At 28.8% G+C, this 13,847-nt stretch overlaps 2 protein-coding genes and 2 pseudogenes across 2 annotated transcripts; all 4 read left to right on the plus strand.

Moving 5' to 3' along the window:
* The first annotated feature begins 1,450 nt into the window (after positions 1 to 1,450).
* Positions 1,451 to 5,449, plus strand: LOC102588706 (peroxidase N-like; annotated as a pseudogene).
* Positions 5,450 to 6,860: 1,411 nt separating this feature from the next.
* LOC102604209 (protein NDR1-like) lies at positions 6,861 to 7,701 on the plus strand (annotated as a pseudogene).
* A 459-nt stretch (positions 7,702 to 8,160) lies between these two features.
* On the plus strand, positions 8,161 to 10,863 carry LOC102604538 (peroxidase N-like). The gene is made up of 4 exons (XM_006354169.2): positions 8,161 to 8,175; positions 8,566 to 8,754; positions 9,390 to 9,555; positions 10,284 to 10,863. Exons 1-4 carry the CDS (start codon positions 8,161 to 8,163, stop codon positions 10,703 to 10,705), a joined length of 792 nt encoding a protein of 263 aa, XP_006354231.1. The 3' UTR covers positions 10,706 to 10,863.
* A 1,528-nt stretch (positions 10,864 to 12,391) lies between these two features.
* On the plus strand, positions 12,392 to 13,249 carry LOC102589039 (protein NDR1-like). The gene has a single exon (XM_006354129.2). The coding sequence runs from the start codon at positions 12,545 to 12,547 to the stop codon at positions 13,142 to 13,144; it is 600 nt and encodes a 199-aa protein (XP_006354191.1). The 5' UTR covers positions 12,392 to 12,544; the 3' UTR covers positions 13,145 to 13,249.
* The last annotated feature ends 598 nt before the right edge of the window (positions 13,250 to 13,847 follow it).

The raw sequence follows: 13,847 nt of genomic DNA on the forward strand, positions 1-13,847 counted from the left end.
GCTTATCCATTATTAAATAGAATTAGCGACAAAAGCTTTCTGTTTAACAATAAAAGATATTGTCCATCACTAATTCTTTTTTTTTTTTAGTGATACACCACCTTAGAGCCGTCAATATGGGCTAGGCCCGTTGGACCGGCCTGGCCTAACCCGTAATTTAATAGGGCTGAGCTACGATTTTTGAAGCCCATTTAAGAAAAGGGCTTTTTAGCCCTGCCTGAATAAGTTTGTCGATTTGTGGAGTTTGAGAAATATGGATAGGGTCGGCCCGTGGGACAAATAAAAATAAAATAGAGTATTAAAAATAACAGGAGTCTACACTCAAAATCTGTTTAAAGTTTGAAATATTACAATTTAAATACAAATTATGTTTATAAAATATGTACTGTGTAAAATAAAGTTTCTAAAATTTCTAGGGAATCACTACATAGGCCATAGCCTATGGAATATTATCATAGTTTTTGTGTTTTATTATGATCATTGGAAAACAATTAGGTTAATATTTCTATTTAGCTATTTATGTTTTTACTTGAAATCAAACTTAATAAATATTAGGGATAAGGGTCTGAAAAATACCCCAACATATTATCATAGTTTTTGTGTTTTATTATGATCATTGGAAAACAATTAGGTTAATATTTCTATTTAATTAGCTATTTATGTTTTTACTTGAAATCAAACTTAATAAATATTATATAGATAATTTTATTTGTGTATTTGATTAATAAGTAGTAACACTAGTCGATATTTATGATAATATTTTTAAATTATAATTTAATTTAAAAAATTATAAAAAATATACTTCTAAGAAAAAAGGCTGGGCCACACACTTGTGAGCTGGGCCGACTATTTTTTGGCCCACATAAAAATGGGCTATCCCGACCTGGCTCGTCAAATTGCAAAGCTTGTATGGGTTAGCCCGGATGGAATGGACCAGCCCATATTGACAGCTCTACACCACCTAATAACTTATATATAAATGAATTTTATATTTATTAATTAATCATGAATAAAAATTAGGGTTCAAATACATTAACATGCACACACAACATCCTTACCAAAACATAACAATAAAAAATTCAAATCCAGTCGCTAGAAGTCAATAAAGATCGAAAGAAAAAAAATTGATCGTCACTGATCACTAAAATTTAATATATTATGATAAGTAATTAAGTACTAAGCCCCCATTACCATAACCATGCAATATTAAAACCTTTATTTTCTTCACTTTCCACAGTGATTAGCATTAAGTAAATTGTAGATTAATTAGTTGTCGATTTTAATTAAGTTTAATTTTTAAAAAAAAAAGAAAAAAAAACTAAATGGAGCCGCCATACATCATACCACTATAGCTTATATTAATGAAATTTTTAATATTTAATCATCCCTTAATCATGACTATAAATTAGGGTTTAAATACATTGACATGCATTCACAATCAAATGTTTAGTCGTTAAAAGTCCAAATTCAATCGTTCTGAGTCAAAAGAAAAACAATTGTCAAGAGTCGATAATAAAATCATGAAGACTAGACCTTGTAATTTTATTTTATATTTCCAAATTATGACTTTCTTGGTGTTATTTGTAGGTGTGAATTCTCAATTAACACCAAATTTTTACTCAAAAACATGTCCAAATCTTCTTAAAGTTGTTCGTAAAGAAGTTCAAAGTGCAATCAAGAGTGAAATAAGAATGGCTGCTTCTTTGCTTCGTCTTCACTTCCATGATTGCTTTGTCAATGTGAGTTTTTATGCTCGCTGACGATATAATTAAACTTGTTATAATATAAGACTGTTTTACCTTATTTTAAAGTTATTATTAGGCCAAATACATATAAAAGGGCTTAAAGTTAGCACCAACTGTCATTTAGACATCTCTACATGTCAAAAATGTATCATGTGATTAATTAACACCCATAGCTAACATATGACTCAGAATTAACCCGTGAAAAATATATCATATGGTGATAACAACATTGTTACTCTAAGACTCCCTTTTTAATATCTTTATTTCAATATTTTTTTAATTTAAATTATGCATATTAATCGTATAATTTTTTAAAACTATCAATGCAATTTAACCGGCTAAATGAGTTATTTATATGTTGTATTGTATGTCAATCTAGTTTCATGGTTTGATAAATTTATACACCATCAATGTACAAAATTCAAACTTTACAGCTGTCTACGAGTTAATTAATTAACTTCTATATATTGACACAATATTTAAATATTTTGTACTATCAGATCATTTAAAAAATATTTGTATCAAATTAACTATTCATAAGAAGTGGATAATTAGTAACGAAAAAAATAAACAAATCATCACTTGTTACAACATACTTCCTCTCCCTCTGTCCCTAATTACTTGTCTGCTTTTGAATTGTCACACATATTAAGAAAACAATTAATGACATAGTGAGTTTACCATTTTACCCCTATTAATTATAAAGTGGATGAAAAGTTCTACATTTTTCAAAGTAATTAGTCATTTAATTGAGGGTATAATAGGGTAAGAAAATTTGTCCTTTCTTGATTAGTCAAAATGGACAAGTAATTAGGGACAACTATAAAAAATTGGACAAGTAATTAGGGACAGAGGGAGTATTAAAATACACTAACCATTAGTACTTACTTTTAAAGATGTCTCTAAACGTACTTCTGCTAACTAGATTACAAAATATGTATAAAGTGTATAGATTGTGTAATCTTTATACTAAATATGCACATATATTTTATATGATATACATACCTATACACAAAATATACATTAATATTTCGACCATATTGATAAATTAATTAAACGAACGGTATATATCTTTAACTTTTTCTACTAATTTAGATTACAAAATATGTACAAAGTGTATTGATCATATTTTTATTGCTAAATAACATGTATATTATATATAGTATACATACATATACACAATATATACACTGATATTCGATCATATTAATAAATTAACTAAACAAACGATATATATCTGTAACTTTTTTCGACTAATTTAATTTAATAAAAATTGTAGGGTTGTGATGCATCATTATTGTTGGATGGAAATAGTAGTACAAGTGAGAAGTTTACTCCAGGAAATTTGAACTCAGCAAGAGGATATGAAGTGATAGACAACATAAAAACTGCTGTTGAGAATACATGTAGTGGAGTTGTTTCTTGTGCAGATATATTAGCTATAGCTGCAAGAGACTCAGTGTTATTGGTAAGATTTTTTTTACGCTATCAGTGCAATTTAACCTGTTATATATATAAAAGTGATTTTCTTAATACAAATAGATTTTTTTGTTAAAATTATTGAGCCATCGAACTCGTAATTGATACTCTAGTTCTGCCTAGCTCTACATTTAGGTGAACTGATTATAAAGTGAAACGTTATTCTTGATTAATTTAAATTTTACACACTGATTATGTAAATATATTTTTTATACGTTCAATGAATTTTATACTGTAATAATAGGTTAATTAGCATTTTTATCAAATAAATTAATATTTACAAGAGATTTACATGGACTTATGTACCTAGTAAAAATAATCTAATTGTGTAAATATTTTACATTTTTTAAAGGTAAATTCATTTGATGTTTGATACTCGCTTCAAGGCACTAACTAATCTTGATTATTTCCTATATACATGGTGTCTAATACTTGCTTTATTGACAGAGTCCTGATTAATTTAGATTCACGCTTCCTAAGGCCCGTTAAACTAAGTAGCGCTCTCTATCATGATTTTTTCTCTTTTTTCTTTTTGAGCATATGAACTTGAGATCTTTAATTAAGAGTGACGGAATCCTATCTATCTCATTAGACTAATTAATTTATTAATTAAATTTTCAGAGTGGAGGGCCATTTTGGAAGGTGTTATTAGGGGAGAAGAGATGGATTAGTTGCTAATTTTTCTGGATCAAGTAATGGACTTCCAGCACCATTTGATCATCTCAAATACAATTATTTCTAAAATTCCAGGATGTTGGATTAAACTTAACAGATGTTGTGAGCCTATCAGGTAATATTAAAATTTTTTTTTTACAAAAAATAATAAAAAATAAAATTATATACAATAATATATATAGTAAAGATATTTTTCTTATATTAGGAATGTAATTTTAGATATAATAAATGTAATTATATCATAGGTTGTGTTTTAAGTGAATGAGAGAATCAGAATTTGCTAAAAACTTCGTTAACTCTTTTTTAAAGCAGGATTACTTATAATTTTTTTTATTATTTGGTGACAAAAGTTGTTCGTCGTTTCATTTAATTGAAATAGTAGACTTGTTGGAGGCGTATGCAAGAGGGGGTCACCAGGTTCACGTGAACTCATGCTCTCCTCCTGAAATCATATATAGTAGTGTTATATTTTTAAATTTTTTGTTAAATATAGATGTGTGAACCCACACTCGAAATATCATATAATGTGACGATGATTGGGTGAGGTCAAAAACTTGAATTTTATATATATCTTGTTTTAGTTTTCTTTCTAAAATTGAGTAACACATCTCTAAGTGATAATTGATAGCAATTTTGGTGTTTTAATTAATTAAGCATTTCAATTTTGGACCTATAATTTTAAAATTTTAATGATTTTCAATGATAAGAACCTAAATGTCAAACCGATTAGATCCACCTCAATTTTCATAATAGTGCACCCATCATCCCAAAATTCTGGATACGCATCTACTTGCGCTAACCCTTTTTGAATGTTTAATTGAATATTATTGTAGGTGCACATACAATTGGATTAGCAAGGTGTACAACATTTGACAATAGATTAAGAAACTTCAATGGGACAAGTTCACCAGACACAACATTAGACACAACCTTAGTAAGTGAACTTCAAAATTTGTGTCCATCCACAAGTGATGGAAACAACACAACCCCACTTGATAGAAATTCCACAAATTTATTTGACAATCATTATTTCAAGAATTTAATCAATGGAAGAGGACTTCTTGAATCAGATCAAATCTTGTTCTCTAGTGATGATGCTATAACAACAACAACAAAAACCCTAGTTGAGACATATAGTAATAGCTCTAAGTTTTTCTTTAATGACTTTGTTAATTCCATGATTAAGATGGGAAATATTAGTCCTTTGACCGGATCGAACGGTCAAATCAGGACGAACTGTAGGGTTGTTAATTAATTTGAATAATTAGTATGTAATACTATGATACATTGTTCGAGCACTCCAAAATGATGTTGTACTTGTGTCAGATCCTCCAACGTACACTTGTCAGTATTTTTGAAGAGTTTGAGTGACATAGTTAGTATGTACTAGTATAAGTTGTTGTATTGTGAGGTATAAGTATGATATATGTTGCTTTTGACCTCTTAAAAATATTGTCACACCAATATTGGATATGTTATAAATATATAACTTTTGGATGATCCGCCACAAATCTGACAGTATTTTAAAAGGGTTTGAGCACTGCATATAGTTATTATGTACTAGTATAAGTTGTTGTATCGTGAAATATATTATCTTATATTGAACTTTATGAAGAAATTGTAGTTTTCGTATTCTCTTTATTTTCACTTTTTTCATAACATTTTAGAATTTATTGAGAATATAATTAAGTAAATAGAGGTATGTTTTCTCTAATACTCAAACTTAAGTTTTTTTTAGTGAAATTCTCATACACTTCAACATGATAGTGAAGCAAACAAAGTCTCTAGGTTCGAGTCTCATGTACTCTATCATGAGCTTTTACATGAGATATCACACACATTAACATTAGAGTAAGCAAAGGTCGTCCTGAATTCAGGTCTCACCGTCACCCATTATTCAAAAGAATTTCCACGTCGTAGTTGGCCATAATAGATTACAATTAAGTAAATGCAGAATTCAATCTAATTCAGTAACTTTCTGTCCAAAATATTATTCTATGAAGTTGTGTCTAATTATGTTACTACCAAGAAAAGTAAAAATTCAAGGGCCAAATCTGCAAAATCAACTAACTTGATCTCTAGTCTCATTAGAATTGGGCTAGAAATGAAAGTTATCAAGAATTGGACTTAACTCAATTACTTGAATTATTCATGGGCTATCCAAAGAGCCCACTTACCACAAGAACATTACCGGATTAAAGATATCACGTCAGCACAAAAGGTGCTCGAAAATATAGAAAAAATGAATTCAGGAGAGGGTAATAAAACCCTCATTAAGTTAAGGTGTCACTATGATTTTGATAAATTTATTAAACAACTACACCAAAAAGGAACAATCGATTTAAATTTTTTGACACCTGATTAGTTGGTATCTCAAAGCGAGTATCAGACGCCGGACCATGAAAAAAAGAAAATATCAATTCTTGAGAAGAGCTTAAATAATTGGATTTATTATTTGTTTTTTGAAAAGACCTGGATTTAAAAAAAAAAGTATTTTTAAAAATACAGGCTGGGTCAACTAGTCTTTGTACTTTTTATTTTTTATTTTATATTATCTTCCAAGAAGTTGCAAGTAATGACAAAGTGATTTGTAACTTGTCAGAGGAGTAATTAGATGAGTGTGGGGGGCACATGTTTAAATTTCGTGGAACCATATCCGATAATATTTATTTAGATTATTTACATATACTTTTATAAAAAAACTTTTTTCTTATTCATCAAATACCAAAAAGGTTACTTATTTTTCTGAAAAATATTTTTCGCAAAATAATTATTTTTTCAGTCTTCCTTTCACACTATTGTGCAGGACATGTTCCAAGAATTTAATGGAAACCACCAACTAACTTGTCTGTAAGTACAAAAAAGAAAATGAGGGGTAAAGTAATAAAGTCATTGACCCAATCACTCAAGTCTTTAAAAAAGCAAAAAAAAATATAATTGTTGAGAATCAATATATACCTTTAAAAAACCCACAAAAACTTCTCAAGAACATTGTTCTACCACTTCTCTCTACTCTCATTTCCCATCTCTTCTATCATCTCTTCTGATAGCTTCAAATTTTGAATTTGTCTCTCTGACTTCCCAACATGTCGGACATGTTGGATTCACGTGCTTGTAGTTGTGTCAAATTGATAGTGAGTTTAGGCGTCACAGCTCTGGTCCTATGGTTAATTCTACGTACCACGAAGCCCAAATGTTCCATTGGAGATGTTTATGTGCAAGGCCTTGACAAATCAATCAACTCCAACAACAACATGACAAAGCGTGACAACCATATATCATTTTTCAACTCAATTTGAAGAATGAAATGAAGGACAAAGCTGTTCGTTACGACAACATTACCCTTAGTTTTTACTATGGTACAAATACAAGTTACCCTCTAGGTAATTATACATTTGATAAATTTAAACAAGGTAAAGATAAAGAAGCATCTAAAAGTGGCATGATTGAGGCACATAATATGCCATGGGATAATGCAGTTAAGGCTGTTTCAAATAATTCTAAGGCAATTATTAGAGTTGATGTGAGTACTAAAATTAGGTACAAAATTATATTTTGGTATACTAAAAGACATCATTATTTTGTGGAAAATAAAGTTGAAATTGATGATAGTGGTAAATCTAGTGCACAACAAATTAGTTGTTGTTTTGGGATTTTTGGATTTTTATTATTTGTAATTTTGTCACTTTTACTTTAATTGGTTTAGGGTCCATGAAAAAGGTGAAGCATCTTTTAATTAATTAATTCAGTGCACTTTTTGTTATTCTTTCTTTCCAGGCTGTAAAGGACTTGCATTTATTAATATTCATATTTTCTTTTCTTTCAACAATTATTATTGGATATATATAGTTCTTTTTATTTCTTTAATTATTAATTTGAATTTGTGTCACATGCGTAATAAATCACTAATGGGCTTATATTGTTTGGAGTTCATCATATAAATTTAAGGATTTGATAATATGAATTCGTTTGTGAATACAAATACTAGAATATGTACAATAAAGTGTATATTGTTATTAATTGACATAATACATAGACGTGTCATTTAACTTAATTTCAACTGATATCTATACCTTCTAACTTTTAGTGTGTCTAATTAGACACTTAAACTTGTATAAAATTGAACAGATAGACATGTTCATCTTATGTAGCATCCTACATGACAATTTTGTCTTACGTGGCGTCTTACATGTATTATGCCACGTAGAATACCTATGTCTACTTGTACACATTGAAAATTGAAAGGCGTAGAAGACAATTGATGTCAAGTAAAAAGGTATATTTTTCTTTCTAAACGTACTTCTGCTAACTAGATTACAAAATATGTATAAAGTGTATAGATTGTGTAATCTTTATACTAAATATGCACATATATTATATATGATATACATACCTATACACAAAATATACATTGATGTTTCGACCATACTGATAAATTAATTAAACGAACGGTATATATCTATAACTTTTTCTACTAATTTAGATTACAAAATATGTACAAAGTGTATTGATCATATTTTTATGCTAAATAAACATGTATATTATATATAGTATACATACATATACACAATATATACACTGATATTTCGATCATATTAATAAATTAACTAAACAAACGATATATATCTGTAACTTTTTCGACTAATTTAATTTAATAAAATTGTAGGGTTGTGATGCATCATTGTTGTTGGATGGAAATAGTAGCACAAGTGAGAAGTTTACTCCAGGAAATTTGAACTCAGCAAGAGGATATGAAGTGATAGACAATATAAAAACTGCTGTTGAGAATACATGTAGTGGAGTTGTTTCTTGTGCTGATATATTAGCTATAGCTGCAAGAGATTCAGTGTTATTGGTAAGATTTTTTTTACGCTATCAGTGTAATTTAACCTGTTATATATATAAAAGTGATTTTCTTAATACAAATAGATTTTTTTGTTAAAGTTATTGAGCCATTGAACTCGTAATTGATACTCTAGTTCTGCCTAGCTCTACATTTAGGTGAATTGATTAAAAAGTCAAACGCTATTCTTGATTAATTTAAATTTTATGCACTGATTATGTAAATATATTTTTTATACGTTCATTGAATTTTATACTGTAATAATAGGTTAATTATCATTTTTATCAAATAAATTAATATTTACAAGAGATTTACATGGACTTATGTACCTAGTAAAAAATTATCTAATTGTGTAAATATTTTTACATTTTTTAAAGGTAAATTCATTTGATGTTTGATACTCGCTTTAAGGCTCTAACTAATCTTGATTATTTCCTATATACATGGTGTCTAATACTTGCTTTATCGACAGAGTCCTAATTAATTCAGATTCACGCTTCCTAAGGCCCGTTAAACTAAGTAGCGTTCTCTATCATGATTTTTTCTCTTTTCCCTTTTTTCAGCATATGAACTTGAGATCTCTAATTAAGAGTGACGGAATCCTATCTATCTCATTAGACTAATTAATTTATTAATTATTTTTTCAGAGTGGAGGGCCATTTTGGAAGGTGTTATTAGGGAGAAGAGATGGATTAGTTGCTAATTTTTCTGGATCAAGTAATGGACTTCCAGCACCATTTGATCATCTTAATACAATTATTTCTAAATTCCAGGATGTTGGATTAAACTTAACAGATGTTGTGAGCCTATCAGGTAATATTTAAATATTTTTTTTACAAAAAATAAAATAAAATAAAATTATATACAATAATATATATAGTAAAGATATTTTTCTTATATTAGGAATGTAATTTTAGATATAATAAATGTAATTATATCATGGGTTGTGTTTTAAGTGAATGAGAGAATCAGAACTTGCTAAAAACTTCGTTAACTCTTTTTTAAAGCAGGATTACTTATAATTTTTTTTTATTTGGTGACAAAAGTTGTTCATCGTTTCTTTTAAGTGAAATAGTAGACTTGTTGGAGGCGTATGCAAGAGGGGGTCATCGGGTTCACGTGAACCCATGCTCTCCTCTCGAAATCATATATAGTAGTGTTATATTTTTAATTTTTTTGTTAAATATAGATGTGTGAACCCACACTCGAAATATCATATAATGTGATGATGATTAGGCGCATCTCTTAGTGAGGTCAGAAACTTGAATTTTATATCTATCTTATTTTATTTTTCTTTCTAAAATTGAGTTACACATCTCTAAGTGGTAATTGATAGCAATTTTGGTGTTTTAATTAATTGAGCATTTCAATTTTGGACCTATAATTTTAAAATTTTAATGATTTTCAATGATAAGAACCTAAATGTCAAACCGATTAGATCCACCTCAATTTTCATAATAGTGCACCCATCATCCCAAAATTCTGGATACGCATCTACTTGCGCTAACCCTTTTTGAATGTTTAATTGAATATTATTGTAGGTGCACATACAATTGGATTAGCAAGGTGTACAACATTTGACAATAGATTAAGAAACTTCAATGGGACAAGTTCACCAGACACAACATTAGACACAACCTTAGTAAGTGAACTTCAAAATTTGTGTCCATCCACAAGTGATGGAAACAACACAACCCCACTTGATAGAAATTCCACAAATTTATTTGACAATCATTATTTCAAGAATTTAATCAATGGAAGAGGACTTCTTGAATCAGATCAAATCTTGTTCTCTAGTGATGATGCTATAACAACAACAACAAAAACCCTAGTTGAGACATATAGTAATAGCTCTAAGTTTTTCTTTAATGACTTTGTTAATTCCATGATTAAGATGGGAAATATTAGTCCTTTGACCGGATCGAATGGTCAAATTAGGACGAACTGTAGGGTTGTTAATTAATTTGAATAATTAGTATGTAATACTGTGATACATTGTTCGAGCACTTCGAAATGATGTTGTATTCGTGTCAGATCCTCCAACATACATTTAAAAGTATTTTTGAAGAGTTTGAGCAAATAGTTGGCATGTACTAGTATAATTAAGTATGATATATGTTGCTTTTGGACCTTAAAAATATTATCACACTCATATTGGATCCCTTAAAAATATATAACTTTTGGATGATCCGTTATATATATGACAATATTTTTAAAGGATTCGAGCACTACATATAGTTATTATGTACTAATATAAGTTGTTGTATCGTGAAATATATGATCTTATATTAAACTTAATGAAGACACTTTAGTTTTCGCCTTCTCTTTATTTTCACTTTTTTCATAACATTTTATAATTTGTTGAGAATATAACTAAGTAAATAGAAGTATGCTATTTCTAATATTCTAACTTATGTTTTTAATGAGATGGTTATACACTTCAACATGGTAGTGAAGCAAACAAAGTCTCTATGTTCGAGTCTCATGTACTCCATCATCATCTATATATCTGTAACAATTTAAGCTTTTATATGAGATAGAGTCACACATATTGACATTAGAGTAAGCAAAGGCCGTCCTGAATTCAGTGCTCGCTGTCACCCATTATTCAAAAGAATTTTCACGTAGTTGGCCATAATAGATTACAATTAAGTAAATACAGAATTCAATCTAATTCAGTAACTTCCTCTCCAAAATATTATTCTATAAAATTGTGTCTAAATATGTTACTACCAAGAAAAGTAAAAATTCCAGGGCCAAATCTGCAAAATCAACTAACTTGATCTCTAGTCTCATTAGAATTGGGCTAGAAATGAAAGTTATCAAGAATTGGACTTAACTCAATTACTTGAATTATTCATGGGCTATCCAAAGAGCCCACTTACCACAAGAACATTATCGGATTAAAGATATCACGTCAGCACAAAAGATGCCCAAGAATATAGAAAAAATGAATTCAGGAGAGGGTAATAAAACCCTCATTAAGTTAAGGTGTCACTATGATTTTGATAAATTTATTAAACAACTACACCAAAAAGGAACAATCGATTTAAATTTTTTGACACCTGATTAGTTGGTATCTCAAAGCGAGTATCAGACGCCGGACCATGAAATAAAGAAAATATCAATTCTTGAGAAGAGCTTTAATAATTGGATTTATTATTTGTTTTTTTAAAAGACCTGGATTTTAAAAAAAGTATTTTTAAAATACAGGCTGGGTCAACTAGTCTTTGTACTTTTTATTTTTTATTTTATATTATCTTCCAAGAAGTTGCAAGTAATGACAAAGTGATTTGTAACTTGTCAGAGGAGTAATTAGATGAGTGTGGGGGCACATATTTAAATTTCGTGGAACCATATCCGATAATATTTATTTAGATTATTTACATAAACTTTTATAAGAATACTTTTTTCTTATTCATTAAATACCAAAAAGGTTACTTATTTTTCTGAAAAATATTTTTCGCAAAATAATTATTTTTTTCAGTCTTCCTTTCACACTATTGTGCAGGACATGTTCCAAGAATTTAATGGAAACCACCAACTAACTTGTCTATAAGTACAAAAAAGAAAAAAAAAAAGAAAATGAGGAGTAAAGTAATAAAGTCATTGACCCAATCACTCAAGTCTTTAAAAAAGCAAAAAAAATATAATTGTTGAGAATCAATATATACCTTTAAGAAACCCACAAAAACTTCTCAAGAATATTGTTCTACCACTTCTCTCTACTCTCATTTCCCATCTCTTCTTTCATCTCTTCTGATAACTTCAAATTTTGAATCTATCCCTCTGACTTCCCAACATGTCGGATTCACGTGCTTGTGATTGTGTCAAATTGATAGTGAGTTTAGGCGTCACAGCTCTGGTACTATGGTTAATTCTACGTACCACGAAGCCCAAATGTTCCATTGGAGATGTTTATGTGCAAGGCCTTGACAAATCAATCAACTCCAACAACAACAGGACGAAGCGTGACAACCATATATCATTTCAACTCAATTTGAAGAATGAAATGAAGGACAAAGCTGTTCGTTACGACAACATTACCCTTAGTTTTTACTATGGTACAAATACAAGTTACCCTCTAGGTAATTATACATTTGATAAATTTAAACAAGGTAAAGATAAAGAAGCATCTAAAAGTGGCATGATTGAGGCACATAATATGCCATGGGATAATGCAGTTAAGGCTGTTTCAAATAATTCTAAGGCAATTATTAGAGTTGATGTGAGTACTAAAATTAGGTACAAAATTATATTTTGGTATACTAAAAGACATCATTATTTTGTGGAAAATAAAGTTGAAATTGATGATAGTGGTAAATCTAGTGCACAACAAATTAGTTGTTGTTTTGGGATTTTTGGATTTTTATTATTTGTAATTTTGTCATTTTTACTTTAATTGTTTTAGAGTCCTTGAAAAAGGTGAAGCATCTTTTAATTAATTAATTTAGTGCACTTTTTGTTATTCTTTCTTTCCAGGCTGTAAAGGACTTGCATTTATTAATAGTCATATTTTCTTTTCTTTCAACAATTATTATTGGATATATATAGTTCTTTTTATTTCTTTAATTATTAATTCGAATTTGTGTCACATGCGTAATAATCACTAATGGGCTTATATTGTTTGGATTGTTCATCATATAGATTTTAGGATTTGATAATATGAATTCGTGTGTGAATATATATACTAGAATATGTACAATAAAATGTATATTGTTATTAATTGGCATAATACATAGACGTGTCATTTAACTTAATTTCAACTAACATCTATACCTTCTAACTTTCAGTGTGTATAATTAGACATTTAAACTTGTATAAAATTGAACAGATAGACATGTTCATCTTATGTAGCGTCCTACATGACAATTTTGTGTCTTACGTGGCATCCTACATGTATTATGCCACGTAGAATACATATGTCTAGTTGTACACATTCAAAATTGAAGGGCGTAGAAGACAATTGATGTCAAGTAAAAAGGTATATTTTTGTATTGTGTCTTATTAATTAAATGGAATATCTTACGAATAAAATATTATATGTTTATAAAAAAAATCAAATTTTATTGATTTTAGTTCAATACTTAATTAATCAAAATATA

This window comes from Solanum tuberosum, unplaced genomic scaffold, assembly GCF_000226075.1.
Source record: "Solanum tuberosum cultivar DM 1-3 516 R44 unplaced genomic scaffold, SolTub_3.0 scf00172, whole genome shotgun sequence".
NCBI classification, from domain to species: domain Eukaryota; kingdom Viridiplantae; phylum Streptophyta; class Magnoliopsida; order Solanales; family Solanaceae; genus Solanum; species Solanum tuberosum.